The 19,709-nt window shown below is 47.4% G+C and overlaps 1 protein-coding gene across 2 annotated transcripts; it reads right to left on the bottom strand.

The window, feature by feature from the left end:
* Positions 1 to 767: 767 nt before the first annotated feature.
* On the bottom strand, positions 768 to 11,719 carry PGAP3 (post-GPI attachment to proteins phospholipase 3). Of its 2 annotated transcripts, none has more exons than XM_081168711.1 (8): positions 11,503 to 11,719; positions 9,538 to 9,635; positions 8,561 to 8,683; positions 7,004 to 7,066; positions 6,384 to 6,445; positions 5,200 to 5,336; positions 3,201 to 3,405; positions 768 to 1,849 (listed from the first exon to the last, which is right to left on the bottom strand). In XM_081168711.1, the coding sequence occupies exons 1-8, from the start codon at positions 11,690 to 11,692 to the stop codon at positions 1,789 to 1,791; spliced, it is 939 nt and encodes a 312-aa protein (XP_081024837.1). In that variant the 5' UTR covers positions 11,693 to 11,719; the 3' UTR covers positions 768 to 1,788. The 2 variants fall into 2 exon arrangements, with proteins under 2 accessions (XP_081024837.1, XP_081024836.1); XM_081168710.1 differs by having other exon boundaries at positions 8,561 to 8,713; positions 11,503 to 11,715.
* Between the last annotated feature and the right edge of the window lie 7,990 nt (positions 11,720 to 19,709).

The raw sequence follows: 19,709 nt of genomic DNA, 5'->3' as shown, positions 1-19,709 counted from the left end.
AACTTGCTGAAAGTGCTGCAACTCGACGCCTGGAGTGGTGCCAAGTTTGATGCCATTTCAGGGCTGCAGAGGTGTGTCATTTGGATGACTCATGGGGAACTTGCCCACCCACCCCCAAAATCTCTGGGAAGGTTCACAAAACCAGTTGGCTTTGCCAGAAATATTGAGGCAGCTTATCTGCAGCCCCACCTTAAAAGGGAATCTTCTGCAACGTCAAGTCTTTCCAAAAGACAAAAAAGGAGATAGGCTCACACCAAATGAACAGAGGAGATCTCAAGGCTGAGATCTCTGCCCCAGAATTCATAGGGGGCGAAATGGCCTCCAGGAATGGCTGTTTGCCACTGTAATCTAAGATGGAACCATGATGCATTTCAGAGATGCTGGGGACACACTTAAGCTTTACAGTTGTACCTTGGTTGTCGAATGCCTTGGTACTCGGACGTTTTGGCTCCCGAGCGCCACAAACCCAGAAGTTAACTGTTCTGGTTTGTGAATGTTCTTTGGAACCCGAACATCTGACGAGGCTTCCACGGCTTCTGATTGGCTGCAGGAGCTTCCTGCAGGCAATCAGAAGCTGCGTGTTGGTTTTGGAAGTCGAACGGACTTCTGGAATGGATTCTGTTCGACTTCCAAGGTACCACTGTACTTGTAAGCATCCCAAGGTTAGTAGACTAGATGCAACTTAGGTGCACAAGACAAGTCTTCTCTCTCTCTCTCTCTCATACCCCACTGCAGTCTGTGTCTATTTTAAAAACAGAGCAGATGTGTCAAAGGAAAGGAGAAATGCCATTTATTTCCCCCATGAATCGCATATCAGCTTGAACAGACGAATACAGCTTCCACAGACTGGAAGGAATAGTCTTCAGGATGAAAAATTTCAGAGATTCACCCCAATTGGGTTTTTTTAAAGAAGTCTTTTAAATATACATTTTTCCATTCTGATCAGACTTAATATGAGACAAGGCCCAACCCCTGGTTTTTAATGCCAGGACTCGGCTCTGAAAAAATAAGAATGAACCGAGGTGCATCTGAGCCCGTACAGAGAGCTCACACCACCAAGGAGTATGTGCACAAAGCTTTGAGGTCAGAGGGAAAAATCTTCTAGGTAGGTTGAGCCCAGCCCCATTTTTCCTCCTAGAAGTCACTGCAACCATCTTAGTTCTTGTTTTTATCACAACAGGGAAGTCGTGGGGAAGTAGGGTTCGCAGAGCAGTGTTACCTGATGGGCTGGCAAAGAACAAAAGGCAACCTGTCAGTGAAACAGCATGTCAGGACTGCTTCTCTGAAACAGTTGACATTTCAATTTCACCCATGGCACATGACAAAGAAGGCTTCTGAAAATTCTGCTTCGAGAAGCATTGTCCATGCTGCTTTCGGAAGTCCACTTAGCAAAAGCATATTAGACCAAGAGATCTAACACCATAGAGCTAATCAGGACGGGATAATAAAAACAAATGTTTAAAAATGAATCGACCAGGACAAGCCACGAGCAAAATCTCCCCAGAGAAGCATGAAAAGACTTGGGAAGGAAGCGCGAGGAACTTGAGCGCAAGTTTCGGGAGAGGCAAGATGTATATCCTGATACATCCAGGAGAAAGGCAGTCAGTCAGTTTAGGACACCATGTCAGCAGAACCCACACGTGGATGCTGGGGAAGAAAGAGGGCAGAACCAGGAAGTGCAAATTGCCGCCAGTGCTCAGAACACAGCACACTCCTGCTGGAAACGAACCAATGGATGTCTTCCATCGAGACCAGTGGTGTTCTCCAAGCTGTGTTCCACCAGCCCCTTCAGTCTATTTTAATGATGGAGTTGGCCTTCAAAAGATAGAGGCTGTCGTCGACGAGGAAACTGCAAGGAGAGGAAAGAGAAAGTTGCTGAATTGACTGGCAAGTGAAGGGATGGATTGAGCTACCCAATATGCCTAGAACTAGAATGTGCCCGTCTTTCAACCTGTAGAACCTGCCTTAGGTGAGGCCTTCCTGGTGATGTATGCAAGTCTACAGAAATAGCAGCTACGTGAACCGCAAGGAAGGTGCAGCACCCATACTGCCCTCCCTCAAATCTAAGGTCCACACCTGAAGTCCTGCTTGCATACCCCAATGGTGGAATTGATTAGAGCTGGTGAGCACATGAAACAGGTCCTTCCTGGTGGTGGCCCTGCAGTTGTGGAACCCTCTTCCAGTCAACATTCATCTGGCTCCTTCAGTTTGTGCATTCAAGGAGGCCTTTAAAGCTCACTTTTTCCCTACTGAATTTCCTAAATATAATCTTGGTGATCTAATTCAGTATCTCCCGTTTTTCTATTGGTTTCTATTGGTCTGCCTAAGGTTCCTGTTCTTTTTTGCTTCCCTGTACATTGCTATATGAGCGCTGAAATGAAGGAATACACTTTATGCTCCAGGGAAATGGCTGCTTGTAGCCTCGTTTCACGAAAGTATATTAAACACGTTACACAGGACTGGCTACAGGCCGCAGATTCCAACAAGTTCTAGCTTGTCGGATTGTTTGTGCTCTAGATAAGTGGTCCCCAGTTGGTGGTCTGCAGACCCCAAGGGTTCTGCATAACTCACTGGGGGGGGGGGTCCATGGCATCATTCACATAACAAAAACTACCATAAAGATATTTAACTTTTCAAAAGTAAGGGGCCCATGGTTTGGCTTTTGAAAAACAAGGGGGTACTCAGCATTTTGGTATTAAGGAACCACTGCTGTAGATCATATGCCTCCTCCATGAGAGTTTTGGTTGCAACAAGAGAACAGGCCTTTTCTGTGGTGGCTCCCCGTTTCTGGAATGCTCTGCCCAGGGAGGTTCGCCTGGCGCCTTCATCATACGCCTTTAAGTACCAGGTGAAAACATTCCTCTTCAACCAGGCCAATATTAAATGTGTTTGTGTGAATGAAGTGGGAGGTGGTGGTATTGGTTTTTGTTTTTATTATGTTGTGTTGTTATCTTGTATTTTTGTGCTGTGAACTGCCCTGACTTGGATGAAGGACAGGATACAAAATAAATAGATTAGTGGTGTGTGTGTGTGTGTGACACTCAAGATGCTGCTGGACCACACAATTCCCATAATCCCTGAGCCTTCGACATGCTGGTTGGGGCTGATGGGAGTTGGGAGTCCAAGCAACGCCCTGACAAGCAATCACAGAGAACCAATGGCAGAAGGCCCACCCGCAAAGGCAAGCAAACTTGGCTGACCTGTAGAAAAGGATATTGACGGGGATGGTGCTGATGTGCCAGATGGCATGGGCATCGAAGACCCAGAGCAGCGGTGGGAAGTCCAGGAGCTCCAGGAGGGCCAAGGCTTGCAGAAGAAGCACAACCGCCACGCACTTCCAGACGTACGGCAGGCGTTGCTGGTTCCTCATGCACCAACCCAGCCACCAGAGGAGGTTGAGGAGGCCTGCAAGGTACAGCAGAAAGAGGACGGTGTTTCATGCCTGACAGTAGTCACAGTGGGGCAGGAACTTAGGTATGTTATGCACATGGCGATGCACCAGAGGCACTAGCAGCCCTGGACCCCAGACCCCTTGCCCCTCAGCACCAAACCCCAAGGCATGCCAGGAATACCCCCTCCCCATGCATACATCCCCCAGAATCATCCACTGAGAAAGCATGGAGGAAACTAGAAAAATATGGGGAGCTGCAAGTGGTGACTCTGCTTCCGAGCCCTGATGGGGCCATAAGTCAAAGGAGGAACCTCTGGGCAAATATGTAACAACACAAGCTTTTTGCAGTTGTGGGAAATCATGGGTCCAGGGATCTACAGACCTGCTCTCCCTTTGCCTCTATAATGCTGAACAACCATAACTAAGGTGCCCTTTTCTTGCTGGTTGGCCCCGCACCCAGTGAATCTGCAGATCCCAGGGAACCTGCCCTGAGGGTCCTGGGCTGCTATCCTGGTGCTCTATACTACAAACGCCCTGGGAGTGCAGGGAAGGAATAAGGGAGATATGTACCAGCAATATAGATGCAGCCTCCAAGTTACGCTCACAGCTACATATTAAAGGGTGTAGCTACATGCTGCTCTTAGCAAGTTGCAAGTTGGCATCTGCCTGTCTCAAGAGACAATGGAGTGCGCCTCCGGGGGTGAAGTCAAACTGCTGCATTGGCGGCACTAAAGTGACCTCCCTGAGGCACAAGCCTGGGCAGTGTGTATGGAGGTTCTGGCTGCCCAGACGACAAGACCTTGACCTCGCTGATATGCTCCAAAGGAAAGCAGAGCAATATGTTTGGCACCAGCTTGGCTGCAGGAGGTGCCAAAAAGGGGGCGTTCAAAGCGCCATCCAACAGTCTTAGGGACTCCAGGTCTGCGTAGGGTTTGCTCCTTAGCCTTTTCTTCTCCCAAAGATATCCCACTAGGCAGGAGATGTTTGGGATCAGTGTTTTCCTCCTTCTAGATGGACTACCTTCCCAGGAGTACGAGCCCCATCTGACCTTTGCTTTCCTCGACAGAATGTGCATTAACTGCCTTCTCGACTGTTGGACCCACTATTGGCCTCATCCGCTCAATCCGCCGGAGCCTGTCTTTGCATGCAGGAGCAAGTCCCTAACTCGCCGAAGGATTGAGACCCATTGGCTACCCTCACCTGGTTTAGCCGGCCAGTCAAAGCTGTTTCTGGGGGGTGGCCACTGTCACATGCTGACAACTTCAAGGAGCCACAGGTGAAAACTGAGTGCAGGGGAGGAACCAAAGGTGGGCAAACCACCCCAGAAGGTGCATGACGTGTCTCCCCCCCAGAGGTGCTACCCTTCCCCTAACACCCCATACACCCCACTGCTCTGAGCATGGCTGGCATTATCTCCACAAAACAATCTTTTGCTCGGGTTAAGAAACAGAATGATGGGAAATGATCTCTCCGTTGCCTTTCTGTGGCCAGATGCAGAGAAGGACTTGTCAGAGATTCTCCAGCCGGAAACAGCTAATCTCTCTTCCCAGGAATTTGCAGTCCTGTTGGGGGATGTCGGGGGTGTTGCCTGACAACTCTCAGCAACCTTAACAATTTGCAGTTCCCAGGATTCATTGAAGGAGAAGCTACAACCATATAAAGTGCCATGATACTGATTGGTGCAGATGGGGCCTTAGAGAGGTTGGGGGCATTAGGGGAGAAGGCCATACAAAGGTTATCTGCTGGGCTACACCTCCACACCAACCAAACCTGCCGCAGGGGGAAGAACATTGCTCCACCGCCCTCACCTATTACCACGTTGGCAACCATATTGTAACCATAGTCAAAGCGCACGAGCGTCAGATACGACACATGGCAGGCCAGGAAGAGGAGCAGGAAGATGCCTATGGCGGTGGCAAAGGCTGGACGTTTCAGACCCAGAGTCCTGAAGGAAAAGAAAAAGAGAGAGACGGTGCTGAAGGAACTCGCAAGAGCTGTAGGAACTGGGTCACTTCTGGACTCGTTCCTCCGGGTCTAGGCCAGGGATGGGGAACCTGTGGCCCTCCAGATGTGAGCCAAGGGTCAAGGACAAAGGAGTCCAGTTGGAGCCCATCAACATCTAGAGGCCGCAGGCTCCCCATCCCTGATCTATGGGCACGGCTGAGCTGCAAAGGCTGGTCCTGCCATTCAGAAACTTGAGCAGACAGAACACAAAGGCATTTTTCTCTTGCCCGATTGGCCACAGCTACAACTCCCAAAAGGCCCAGCCAGTTTCCACTAGCTCTCCTTACTTGCTGCTCTTTTGCTTTGTCCTTGGGTTGCTCCTCCTCTATCTGCACATTTCTTGTCCACACACATTTCCTCTTGCAGCTTCAACCTGTCCTTTTGCAGATGCCCAGTTTTTGAATAAAAGCGAAATATGGGAGCTACGAGTGGACAGGGGAAACTCCTCTCTGCTTCTGCCACTCACCCACTCACTTAAAAAGGGAAACATGAGCTGCTCCCAACAGCTCTGGAGGCTGAACTGGGAGTGTGGGAGCTGCTTTAAAGCCTTTGCATGTTTCTCTGCGCTCTCCCCCTAAACCTCCCAGGTCAGGGGCTTAAAGGGGGAGGCTGGAGATACTTGGCAAAGCCACGCAGGGGATTTCGACAGGTGGGCAAGGCTGATAAAGATTTAGCCTGTGGAGCCCAAAGAAAGTTCCCCACGCCACCATAACATTTCAACCAGTGAAGTTGAAAAGTGAGAGGCAGGACAGACAAAGCAAGTTCGCAAGGCAAGTGGTGAAGCTTGTCACCGGAAGATGGTGACCAACATAAGCCGCTTTGGAAGGGGATTAGATACAATTGCAAGTAGGGGAGTGCTACTGGGCTTGCGCCAACCACATCAGTCTGCTTGGCCACTGTGGGATAACAGAACACCGAACTGGATGCGCCTTTGGTCTTTCCAAGTTCCAAGCCTCTCCTTATGTTCTTAAGAAGGAGAGAAACTCACCGGACGCAACACAGGTAGACAGAGTGAAGGATGACGGCTGATGCACAGAAATAATCCATTTTCTGTGGGAAGAGAAATGTCGTTAGAAATCGGGGCCAGTTCTCATTCAGTGCTACACATTCTCTTTAGAAAATTCTCGTGGTATTTGTGTTTATTCATGGCTTTTCTCCAGTGACAGGGATCTGCACTGAAAGTTTTCTCTTTCCCCTGGGATTATGGCCTGCAAATACTCAGAAGCCTACTAGTAGTGTTTTTAACACCCAACAGGGAAGATTCTTCCTGGTGATAGCTGTCCTCTTATCCTACCAAAAACAACTTGATGAGATTATGATCCTGAGCGCACATATCTAAAAGAAAGTCTCAGGCTAGAATCCGAACCTTACTTCCCTGGGATAAACCCCCACTGAATTCAATAAGATTTACTTTGGAGTAGACATAGTTAGGATTATGCTGTCATGCTGGCTGGACTATTTACCTGGGGTTCACATAACTTCCTTTTTTTCTACTGTTTACCTTATCTATTTTTTAAAAACCCACTAGAGGGGTTTCTGCAATGCCTTCAAAATTCCCCCGGCGCCCCATACCAACATTTTTCATGATACGAAAGCAAAATTGCTCACCTCAGTTAGATTCGTTTCTCGAGTATGGAAAACTGTAGACCAGAACCAGGCATTTAAAGAAACCTGCAGGGGGAGTGAGGGAGTAGGGAAAGAAATGGTTATCCTGAAAATACCACATTCTATGAAGTTCAGTTGTTAAAACTGGCTTCTACCACAGAAGTAATAAAAACAAGCCATTCTGGGATAACCGGGATAACTGCCATATGGTACTTAAACCAACAAACCCAGAAGCAAGTCCCACCCCCTCTTTAAAATTAGAGGAATCATGCTGCTTTAGTCTACTGGACTGCCGCAATAATACTGTATGTAAAACACTCAAAAAATCCTAGAACATGCTATCTATTATCATCATCATCATCATCATCATCATCAATCTATTCTATCCCACCCTTTTCCTCAAATTGCTTCCGAATCAAAACACAATTTGTCCGCAGAGTAGAAGAAAAAGCCTAGATAGAAACTGATATAAGAAAAAATTGCTCCTTTTCCCTTATGGGGAACCCAAGAGTCCGTATAGAGTCCTTATGTAGGTTCTCTATTGGTAGGAGAAAATAACAGACCAAACCAGAGAATACTGAGAGGCAAAGCAGCCAGTAAGCCTGATCTTTATTAAACTGTTGCACCAGGGTGCTCACCATGAAGGAGGAAGGAGGAACCCAGAACACTGATATGCAAGCTCTTACATAGACTTTTGAAATTGCCTACCCTGTAGCTCAAAACCACCTCCCAAAACATCATACATACATCACAGAAAGAGGTGGTCCCCAGCAGAAATCTGAGTGTGTTGCTTCTCTCCTGTCTGCCAGTATACCTGATAGTGCCTTATAAGATTGTCCTTTTTTGGGTAGCTTGGCCATTCCTTTGAGATGGAAAATACTTACAATAGTTCTTGAATCTCTTACGCATATTGATAGTGTGCTCAGCTTAACAGATACTTGCCAGACTGTATTTACAGGGAGGTGTAAGCCCATACAGTCCAAAGACAAATGGAAAGCTTTTCCCATCTGAGGTCAATTTGGGAGGGTCAAAATGGCTTCAGGGTTGTTCTCTTGCACTATTTCAGACATGTGGTTTATATACTTATGTATGTGTATGCTTTGTACATTTATGAATATATATATATGACCTTAGAATTTCTATAACAGAAACCAACTCTATAAGCGTTGTTCCAAAACATAACCCTTTTTTTAAAAAAGCACAGAGGAAAATACCACATAATTCAGCAAACCTTTGTCCAAATACCCACAATGCCACTGGAAACACACTGCACTCTGCTATGGCTCGCGTTTGTTCCTCATGGAAGATGCCCTCCTTACTTCGCTCTGCATTTCCTGAGACAGCCTGGACTGAGGAGCAGAACATCATGTGTTTCTGTGAGTCTTCTTGTAGGGAAACCTGCCATGTTTCCCCCGCTTCCTTCCCACAAGATCTCAAGCAACAAGAAGCCTTCCTTGTCTTTTCTATTCTCCATGTTTCCCACCTCTTTGAAGAAGATGAGAAGGAAGCTAAGGCACCCATCTTGCCGTGCTGAGGAATTAACTGTCCAGAATGACTTACCCAAGCAAAGGCAATGCAGGTATGGTACATGGGAGAAGAGCGGGGGACAGCAGCTTTATATCTGTTCAGCATCACTAAATTGGCAAGTCCATTCAGGAACGAAGCAAAGGCAGAAGCAGGCTCCTGAAAAAACAGGAAGCGGGAAAAGGGCCACTGAGGGTCGGGTGGGAAAACAAGGGAGGGAGAAGAAGAAGAAAAATATGTCATCAGCCAGAAATGAGAAGGTATACATGCTCTTTCAGGACGGTTTGAGGCAATGGTGGGGAACTGGATTTGGCCAGTGGGCCAGATCCTGGGCTCCCCACCACCACCACCCTTGGAGGGCTACTCCCACAGGTCAATCACTTAACATCACAATGATGTCAGGTGACCAATTTTTGTAGAAACCTCCACTACAAAGCAAAATCCCAGCCCAGGAGGGTTCGAAGTTACTACCAACTAGCTGGTAAGTTTCAAGCTCTTTTTTAATCGAGGGCAGATCTTTGGAAGCCATCCAAACTGGCAGCCATCTCTGCCTCCTGTGGGAGCAGGTTCCACAGTTTAACTACGTGTTATGTGGAGAAGTGCTTTCTTTTCTCCGTCCTGAATCTTGCCACTGTGGTGGAGTGTGTCTCTAAGCCACGTGTCCGTTGATGCACCAGCCCCAGGTGGCATGGCTGCTGCACCTTCCTCGCGCCACTGTCCCCAGATCCGAGCCCTGCAAGGCGACTCAGGGAGGATGGTGTGGGGATGCGACAGCCATGCACCCCGATCAAAGGGCGCACAGTTGCTGTGTTTGGTTGCCCTTTTCTGAAAGTTTTCCAACTCTGCAATATCCTTTTTGAGGCAAGACATCCAGAACAGTACACAGTATTCGAAATGCAGTTGTGCCACAGGTTTGTATAACAGCATTATGATAGCAGCTTCATTTTCAATTCCTACCCCAATGATCCCGAACATGGAACGTTTCACAGCTGCTGCACACGAACATTGCTTACCTTTCCATGAAACTGAGGCACTTTGTATCCTTCCTGGACGTAAAGGCCCACCGTCAACCACATACATTCATATTTACATTCATCTCTGCAGGTCCATCCTAGAATACGGTTGGGGGAGGACAAATTAAAATTAGTGCAAATGAATTTATTGCCTAATGCCTGAATGCAATGGAACACCGTGAAATAATTTTAAAATACCGGGGGGGGGGGGGTACACTCAGATTTCCCAAGTTTGTTTTATTGTAAGGGACCATAATTTATGGATGTCTGACTTTATTTCGGGTTACAGACTTCGCTAACCTGGAAGTAGTACCTCGGGTTAAGAACTTTACCTCAGGATGAGAACAGAAATTGCGTGGTGGCGGCAGCGGAAGGCCCCATTAGCTAAAGTGGTACCTCAGGCTAAGAACAGTTTCAGTATCTCCAGGCTTTGTCTTGCACATGGCACCTTAGTATGTTTGTTGTTTGAATGGTTACAAGTGTATCTCTATTCTAGATATTATTCTAGTAAATTTCGTTTTATACTTATAAGCCAGTTTGTGGTGGTGGTGTTTTGCTGGACTCCAACTGCCATCAGACCCAGCCAACATCCGAGGTGGTGGGAATGGTAATCCAAGATCTGGAGGACCCCAGGTTCCCACTCCCTTGCCATGTGGACTTCTCAAAATTAAATGTATGTTTGAAACCTGGGTCTGCCAGTTCTGCCATACATATATAACTATGGAACAGGAGATGTAATGGGCAAGAGAGGTTAAGGTTTCCTGAGTGAGAGAGGCAGAGTGTGGGATGTTAAGGTTGCAATCATATACACTTATTTTATTTTGTATCCCATTTTGCCTCGAAGAGGCTCAAAGTGGCACCCTTTTTATTTTCACAACAACCCTTTGTGGTAGGTTATGCTGAGATATAACTGCTAGCCAAAGGCTGCCCAGTGGCCTTCAAGGCTGAGCAGAGATTATCCAACACTCTTAACCACAATATCGCATCGCCTGCTTTAATTGGGGAGTATATATAACTGAACTCAGAAGGCTTCCTTCTGAATAAACGTACGTAAGATCTAACTGCATGTAAACGATGGTACATGTTATGCCACCCACAAGCAACCTAGTTAATTAAAGAATTGTGGCTTCTTCCCACTTACTTGCTATAACCTCCAAGAAACCTGGAGGGCAGATAAGGCGTTGAACCACATACCTAGCAGTGAATGCTACAACAAGCCACTCAATGGGCTCACTTTCAACAGCGCCATAAGAAACCTGGGAGAAATAAATCAATGGGGGGAGGGGGAATCTCGCTTGAAGAGAGATACTTTAAAAACGTTAGAAAATTGTTGTCTTTACCTAATGGGTAAGGAATGGCTACTCTCTCTAATTCAGGATGAGATATGAACAGCCTAAATAAGTAAAACAATAATAAACAAGCGACAGCTTGCAAGGCCTGAAGCAGGGAGACAGACGCAGCAGCTGCCCCACCAGCCCTTTTGGGGGCATAGCAGAGTCCTGCTTGCAAACAAGGATGCTGCAGTGCAACAGCTGTGTGTGCAGCCTGGCTGCTCTGGAGCCCCAGACTGCAACCCTGTGTGCATTTCCCTGCAAACTGAATTCAGTGAGGCTTACTTCTGAGTAGGACTGCACTGTTAAGAGGGGGAGGGGGCAACATCAGATCAGCACTACATCCAAGAACCACTGCCAATTTAATTGGAAAATGCACTCTGCACATGTTCAGACGCTACTGCCCGCTACTGAACCCCCTCCAACCGAGGGCAGCGGGAGAGAGCGTCAGGAATTGGTCGCGAGGGCGGGTAGGCGGTGCCACCAAGCCGTCCTATGCGGAGACCCAGGGCGGGGCACCATCATTCATGGGTGTGGCTATGCAAATAAGGAGCACGCCGCGGACACCGCCCCCCTCGCGCCTCGTCCTTGGCGGTGGGCGTGGCCCTCCCTCGGCCGGGGGCCATTGCAGTACCTGTGAGGCTCATGTAGAGAGGCTGGTGGGAGCGGAAGTGCCGCAGCCCGGGCCCAGAGCAGTTGCGCCTCTCGCAATGCGTCAGGCATTCTCGATAGACGGGCTCCCGGTCCCCCCGCGAGGCCTGGGCGGGGGCCGGGCCGGCGCCCGCCACCCCGAGCAGCAGTAGGAGCGCGGTCCGAGCCGCCATCCCGCCGGCCGGGAGGCTGCAAGCTCCACTTCTGGTTTGGGGACCGGAAACGGTCCTTTGCTTTAAGCAGCCGGGGGAAAAGCCATAGAGTTGGGGGAAACCCGAGCCGCACGCGCAAAGGTTCCGCCTTGGCGGCAAGGGCAGGGGATTGTGGGAAATGTAGTTCTACTTTAAGTCCTGAGAGACTACAGTACAGTATTGGGAGAAACTTACCCTTCCAGCTAGAAGCAGAGAAGAATCCCCTTCAAGCGCTACAATCCTGTCTCGTCCACTTACAAGCAGTATTGCCACCTCTCTTTCTCTTGAACATTACCTTTTTAAAATCTCTTCCAGCTGTCCCCAATTTTTCTTTTAAAAATAACACCCAAAAAACAAACCCCGTCCCTATATTATTGCCCTTATTTTTGCTTTTCGAAAATTCCTTTGTTCGGTGCAGGTTTCTAGAATGATCGCTCGTCAATGTTCAGCTCCATTCCTCTGGGTCTCTAGAAATTCAATCTTGGGCTGTGGGAACAGATATGTAGCTTGCCTCCAATGCACACGGGTGTATGCAACATGTACACGCACTGGCAATCTGCACACTACCTTTGAAGCACATTATTTGCCTAAAAGAATTCTGGGCACTGTGGTTTACCTACCACAGAACTACAATTCCCAGTAAACTGAAGTGTCCAGAATTCTTTGAGGGGGGAAATGTGCTTTGAATGTGCTTTAGTGTGCATGCAGTCACACATGCACGCACAGCATGCATAGAGTTTATTGTAGCTCTGCCTGCCATTTCACATGCTGGTGAGGTTAATTTTGATAACAGATTGAAGATAACGTATTGTTTGCTTTTCTTGCCTATCTTTAACCCAAACAAACACCTTGGCTTTTCAATCAAGTGAAGAACTGGCTATTGATGAGTAAATTAAATACAGTACAGCATAGCATTAATTGGGGCAGTAAGAAAGTTAGGTGCGTAAAATATATGGTGTGACCATAGTTTTTAGCATTTGTAGTAGAAGCAGAGATGAGGCAAAATGTGCAGGTACAGTGGTACCTCTGGTTACGTACTTAATTCGTACCGGAAGTCCGTTCTTAACCTGAAACTGTTCTTAACCTGAAGCACCACTTTAGCTAATGGGGCCTCCTGCTGCTGCTGTGCGATTTCTGTTCTCATCTTGAAGCAAAGTTCTTAGCCTGAGGTACTATTTCTGGGTTAGTGGAGTCTGTAACCTGAAGCATATGTAACCTGAAACGTATGTAACCCGAGGTACCACTGTACTGTTGTTCTTTTATGGCTGCTCTCCCTGTCAGTGTTTTACTCTTCACCCCAGAAAAAGTCGTGTGGACACCCACAGGCAGAGCTGATAGCAAAGTGAAGTAACAGGAAAGCCTAGCAATAAATAAAGTGACCCATGCTTCTGTCACTTCCCCTTGAGACTTTATTCCTTCTCCTGAAGAGGCTTAATCCCTTGAAATTCTGGTTAGATCCTCAGGCCTAACAAGTAGCAACCACCCGAACCAGACCTCATGAGCAACAGAATCTGGAGGAATTGTTTGCCTCTGTGGGCAGAAAGCATCCTGGTTGTGGCTTCTGAATTTCTTCATCTCCCAGGTTCCTGAGAATGGAAGGGTAGAAGCCATTGCAAATTTATTCTAATTCATGTACTGACAGTCCTGTCCATTGCTTAGAGGTTATAGCTGTGAACTAATTGTTTTAAAACAATCTATGGTACAGTAGTGGTTATGACCGCATCAGCATTACAATGAATTGTGGCAAATTTTATTTTTCAGTGTCTGCTGCCTGGATAGTGTGTGCATTTTATTGTATAGTGGTACCTCAGGTTACATACGCTTCAGGTTACAGAGTCTGCTAACCCAGAAATAGTGCTTCAGGTTAAGAACTTTGCTTCAGGATGAGAACAGAAATTGTGCTCCGACAGCACAGCGGCAGCAGGAGGCCCCATTAGCTAAAGTGGTGCTTCAGGTTAAGAACAGTTTCAGGTTAAGAACTTTGCTTCAGGATGAGAACAGAAATTGTGCTCCGGCGGCGCAGCAGCAGCGGGAGGCCCAATTAGCTAAAGTGGTGCTTCAGGTTAAGAACAGTTTCAGGTTAAGAACAGACCTCCAGAACGAATTAAGTACTGTACTTTACCCGAGGTACCACTGTACTCAATATTTCAAGGTGGCAGCCCCTTTTGCCAGGGACCAAGTCCCAATGAATTCAATAAAAATTACTTCTAAGTAGACACCTCCAGAGATTCATGTGTATACTCTTCCAAGGGCTGCTTTGCAGATATTACAGCTCCAACGTTAATTTAAATACCTTCTATATGATAATTATGCATTCCACCGAATACCTGTCAGACCTGAACCTGTTGCCCGATAGTAGCCTGAACTGGATGACCTTGGGTTCTTGTGTTTTGAAAGAGGGAGATAGTTCCCTCTCCCTATTCATTCTCTCCATACCATTCATCAATTTATAAATTTTGAGATTACATCGTCATGGGGGGAGGGATTAAAACCAAAAAGCCGCATCTTAAGCCTTCTTCCCTCCCCCACATAAGCTGCAACATGCTCTGTTTTTCCAGTCTTTTTACAGCGTCATTCCGTGCAGAATTAGGTGGACAGACTAAGCCCACTGAAATCAGTAGCATGGATCCCAAGATACCTAGTTAAGTTCACAGAAGGAAAGATTTCCTGTCCTCATTCCGTCCCCATCCCCCTCGGTAACCACCTGTGCCTTCTGGACAGCCTCTCTGGAGGGTCAAGGGAAGATGGAATCATTTAAAATTGGATGGATCTCTCCCTCCCTTGGGACAATTCCTCTTCTTCTGATGGAAAGAGCTGCTCAATAGTGGTGGTGCACTCTACTTCACTGGAGATACTTTAAAACAGGTGGGATGGTCACCCGCCAAGGATTCTTTAGCCGTGATTCCTGCATTGCAAGGGGTTGTACTAGACGCCCCTGAGCCCCTTTCCAACCTTACAGTTCTTCAGCAGCTCCCCATGCACCATATCCCACATTATTCAGGAGGGCCCCCAACTCTCCAGAGATGCTTTTGGGGAGGCACAGGTCACTACTGTAGGGAGGGAAGGGTGGGAAACTTTCCTTTCATGAACTTCCTTAACTTAAATTAGGATCTGAGCCAGTAGATCTAGACATGTCTACCTCCCGCATAGGACTGGGCTATTTGTTATGTATTCAGTGGTCTGTGTTTGCCTGATCTTTAGTTTGGACTAAGGAAGGGGTCAGCAAACATTTCCAACAGGGGGCCGGACTATTTTTTTTTGGGGGGGGGATGAATTCCTATGCCCCACAAATAACCCAGAGATGCATTTTAAATAAAAGGACACATTCTATTCATGTAAAACACACTGATTCCCAGACCGTCCATGGGTCGGAAGATGATTAGGCCGGATCCGGCCCCAGTTTGCCTACCCATGGACTAAGGAATCTGAGCTCCTGTGTTCTGATTTGATACATGTTGTCCAATTACGGAACATTTTAGGATTTGGGCCTCTGCCATTGGCCCTTGACCTCTGAGTCGTGATTTGCGGTTTGGAAGTATAGACAGCCAATCACGGTGGGAGTGGGAGTGGCCCAGGCTTTCAGAAACATATACAGTGGTACCTTGGGTTAAGTACTTAATTTGTTCCGGAGGTCCGTTCTTAACCCTGAAACTGTTCTTAACCTGAAGACTACTTTAGCTAATGGGGCCTCCTGCTGCCGCTGTACGATTTCTGTTCTCATCCTGAAGCAAAGTTCTTAACCTGAGGTAATATTTCTTGGTTAGCGGAGTCTGTAACCTGAAGCGTATGTAACCCGAGGTACCACTGTATAAGCAGTTGCTTTGCCTCTGTTTTCCAGTTATGTAGTTCAGTTAAGGTTCTTGCTGTTATTGCTGTGTCTTGCCTTGTGGGAACCCACCTACACTTCACTGGCGACGAGGATGGGATGCTAGGCTAGGTATGCAGCCCTGGCTAGCTTCCACATGCTGAAATCATTGCTGGGGAACTATTTCCTCAGCTGAGCTGAAATCACTGACTGCAGCCACAAGGCAGATGACACAGAGTGGATGTCATGGCCACATCAAGGAATTTGACACAACGGTTCCAGAGAAATACTATTAATTGGCCCTTTTAAATGCTTCTTGTAGCTCTGGAACAACCTTTTTGAGATGGGGGGGGGGGTGACCAGCAGCTGATTCCTGTGTAAATGTAGCATAATGTACTTAATGTCTGTATGATGATAAGGCTTTTTAAAAAACCAGTCCCTTTCCTAAGGTCTTTTATATTCCATTGCCCAATATTTGTAGGGAATATATTCTTTCCAGGCCCTGGTGTTCTACAATGCTTTTCAGCTGGGATTGCAAAGGTAAATGTCTCCTCTCTTTCAGGTGGAACCCGGGGAATTAAAACCCACTACTTGCAAACAGCTGCAAGGCATGGGGAAAAAATATGGCTGAGGGGAAAGAAAAGAATCAGTTAACACCACAAGAAAGTCACACACACAGAGCCTTTGGCTGCCTGCAGGGTTTGGAGGAGGCCTTGAAAGAACCCATTCTCTAGCAATTCCTCCACGTTCCAAGAATTTCCTCCGCAGAGTGCAGTCTCTCAAGCCAACTGCCCCTTCTTCTAAAGTCGTCTCCCACCCACTGGCCTTTCACATCTGAGGCAGACACACACAGAGCGAAACTACAGCAAGCCCAGCAAAGCCCTGATCACAACTGGCAGCAAAGCGAGGCTGCCAAAAGCGGCGAGGAAGTACAGCAAACTGGCAAGGCCTGCTGCACGCACGACTTTCTCATAATCCGTCGGGAGTCAGGATTTTGCCACAAGCCCAGCAGTGCTCAAAGCATCTGGGAGGCTCTTCCTGAAAAGGGGTTTAGGCAGAGGAGAGCAGCAAGGCTGTGGGAGGATCGAGAAGAGAGGGATTCTTAAACAGTCGCCCTGGTGTTTTGAAGGCAGTTGGGGGGTGGGGAGGAGTGTTGCAGGCTGACCAATACTGGGTTTCTTCTTGCCTATACAGTGGTACCTCAGGTTACATATGCTTCAGGTTACAGACTCTGCTAACCCAGCAATAGTGCTTCAGGTTAAGAACTTTGCTTCAGGATGAGGACAGAAATCGTGCTCTGGCAGCGCGGCGCAGCAGGAGGCCCCATTAGCTAAAGTGATGCTTCAGGTTAAGAACAGTTTCAGGTTAAGAACAGACCTTCGGAATGAATTAAGTACTTAAACCGAGGTACCACTGTATATCTTTTTTAAAGGGGAATACAGACATAAAAAGGCCATTATGATCTGCACACCAGGGAAAGGAGCAGCAAGTTTCCTTGCTGGAGAGCCAGTGTGGTGTAGTGGTTAAGAGCGGTAGTCTCGTAATCTGGGGAACCGGGTTCGCGTCTCCGCTCCTCCACATGCAGCTGCTGGGTGACCTTGGGCCAGTCACACTTCTCTGAAGTCTCTCAGCCCCACTCACCTCACAGAGTGTTTGTTGTGGGGGAGGAAGGGAAAGGAGAATGTTAGCCGCTTTGAGACTCCTTCGGGTAGTGATAAAGCGGGGTATCAAATCCAAACTCTTGTAAGTGCAAAAAATAAAAAGCACACCATTAGCATCCAAGGAGAAATATTTTCTCCTATTCAGTTCAAGGCTTTTGGCCAGGGGATAAAACATTTTCTCTACTCTCGCAGACTAAACCTGTTCCGACATCAGCTCTACGTTCCAGGTAGAGGGTTCCTACAGCTGGAGGCTCTGTACATGTAACTCCCTCTTAGGCCACAGGGAAAATAATAAATTGGTGGAAGCCTGTCATAGCACAGTGATAAGCACTAGCTGCCTGGAGTGTTGGGAAAGAGGAATGGGTTTGTACACGCCTTGGGTCCCTGAGATGAATGACTGAACAGAGCTAATTGGGGCAGTCAGGGGAGAACCTTAGGCCAGGGGGGAAATACCTCCAGACCTCTGAGACTCTCCCTTAAGCCATGCCCTCTCTGGCCTCTCACTTCTCAGACCCCTCACTTCTTTTTGGCTGGAATGTAACCTTGACCTGAGATAATGCCTCTTGCCTACCTGGATGAAGGTGTGTGTGTGTGCCTTCCAAAGGTGGGGGTGCCACCAGTGAGAAGCCTCCCCCTTGCCTCTTGACCCTCGTCAAACACGCCCCAGATCTCAAAGGGACTGAGAGAAGGGCCCTTCGGGGAGAGCTCAATATTCGGACAGGTTCCTACAGGGAGAAGGAAGTCCTTTAGGTAAATACTCATCCTCGGCCATTCAGGGCACTTTAAATCACGCCTGTAAATGAGCCAGCGAAGCTGTCGCAACTGGGAGTGACGTGCCCCTCCCTGGAAGCAGGACCTCTTGCACAGCTCTCCTGTTGACTTCTTCAGGGTGTGGACAAGAGAGCTTTCTATCGGGACCATGCACCAATTAATTATTACGGCTACTTCCCTGAGTTCCACATCTCCTTTCACATTTACAGTGGTACCTCTGGTTACGTACTTAATTCGTTCCGGAGGTCTGTTCTTAAGCTGAAACTGTTCTTCACCTGAGGTACCACTTTAGCTAATGGGGCCTCCCGCTGCTGCTGTGCTGCCAACGCACAATTTCTGTTCTCATCCTGAGGTAAAGTTCTTAACGCATGGTACTATTTCTGGGTTAGTGGAGTCTGTAACCTGAAGCATATGTAACCCGAGGTACCACTGTACTTACCTACTTGCCGGAACCCTTTTGCAGGGGGCGTTTTGTGTGTTGTTCTTCATTAGATCATTTCAGGGGGGGCTTTTAACTCTCCCCCCACCCCGAGAATACTCATCTTCTACATTGTCATTCTTCTGTCTCTTTTCATAGTCAGATGGGTTTGTGTGATTGACTAAAAATGTAAAACATTTTGAACTGCTTTGTTCCTGCAAGTGCAAAGGGCCCAGGGCTCAAGCTTGCCCAATAGCGGGCAGCCTCCAATCTGGAAGCCTTCACATGCCCAGAGGCACTGCCATCTGCATGAGTATCTCACATTAACGGTGCCAAGTCCCGGTCAATTGATTGTGCTAAGAAATCTGGAAATTCCTGGTACACTGACATGTAATCCTATTAACTCAAGAGTAAGTCCCACTGAGTACAAGTGGTTTTACTTTCAGAAAATGGGTGTAGGATTGTGACCTAAATTTCATCTCAGCTATGAAGTTGCTAGGTAAGCCTCTCCTCTCTCTTAGCCTCCCTTTCTGCAAAATGGGAAGTACAATACTTACAGGGGTTTATGTAAGGATTACTGTACAGTACTTAGCACGCAAAGTGCCTTGATCTTTCTAAAATGGTATATAAATGTTCATTTAATATCATTTTGCAGAACAGAGGCCCCATCTGCACTATGCATTTAAAGTACTATCATACCAGTTGAAACAGTGACAACTTCCTCCAAAGGACCCTGGGAACTGTAGTTTGCAAAAGGTGCGGAAAAGTGCTAGGAGACCTCTATTTCCCTCACAGAGCTACAATTTTCAGAGTGGCTTAACCAAAAATAAAAATCACTCTTTCCAGGCAACTCTAGGGAAATGGATCTGTGAGGGGGAAAGGGATCTCCTAACAACTCTTAGCACCCTTAACAAACTATGCTTCCCACAATTGGGGCTGAGGGCAGGTTTAAAGTGGTATGATACTCCTTTAAATGCATAGGACAGATGGGGTTTGAGCCTTGTCAACAAGTCCTGGAGCTGAACCTTGGCTATTCCAGAAATCTCTCAGTCCTTCTCATTTTAGATTGATTCATCTACTACATGACTGCTGATCTCTCCCGAGTACATTTTAGATTTACAGTACGTTAGAAATGTGCAGTGGTTAGAGGGCTAGGCTAGGATCTGGGAGAACAAGGTTCAAATCCCCACTCAGCCATGAAGCTCACTGGTTGATGTTGAGCCACTCACTCACTCTCCACCTAACCTACCTCACAGGGTTGTTGTGAGGATAAAACGAGAAGTATGCATGCTGGGTTGTAAATGTAATAAATAATAAGTTGTCAGCTTTAAGTGGTTCAAGCTG

The sequence above is a fragment of the Podarcis bocagei genome (assembly GCF_964188305.1).
Source record: "Podarcis bocagei genome assembly, chromosome: 13".
Taxonomy (NCBI): domain Eukaryota; kingdom Metazoa; phylum Chordata; class Lepidosauria; order Squamata; family Lacertidae; genus Podarcis; species Podarcis bocagei.
This window is presented reverse-complemented; position numbering and strand designations above follow the sequence as displayed.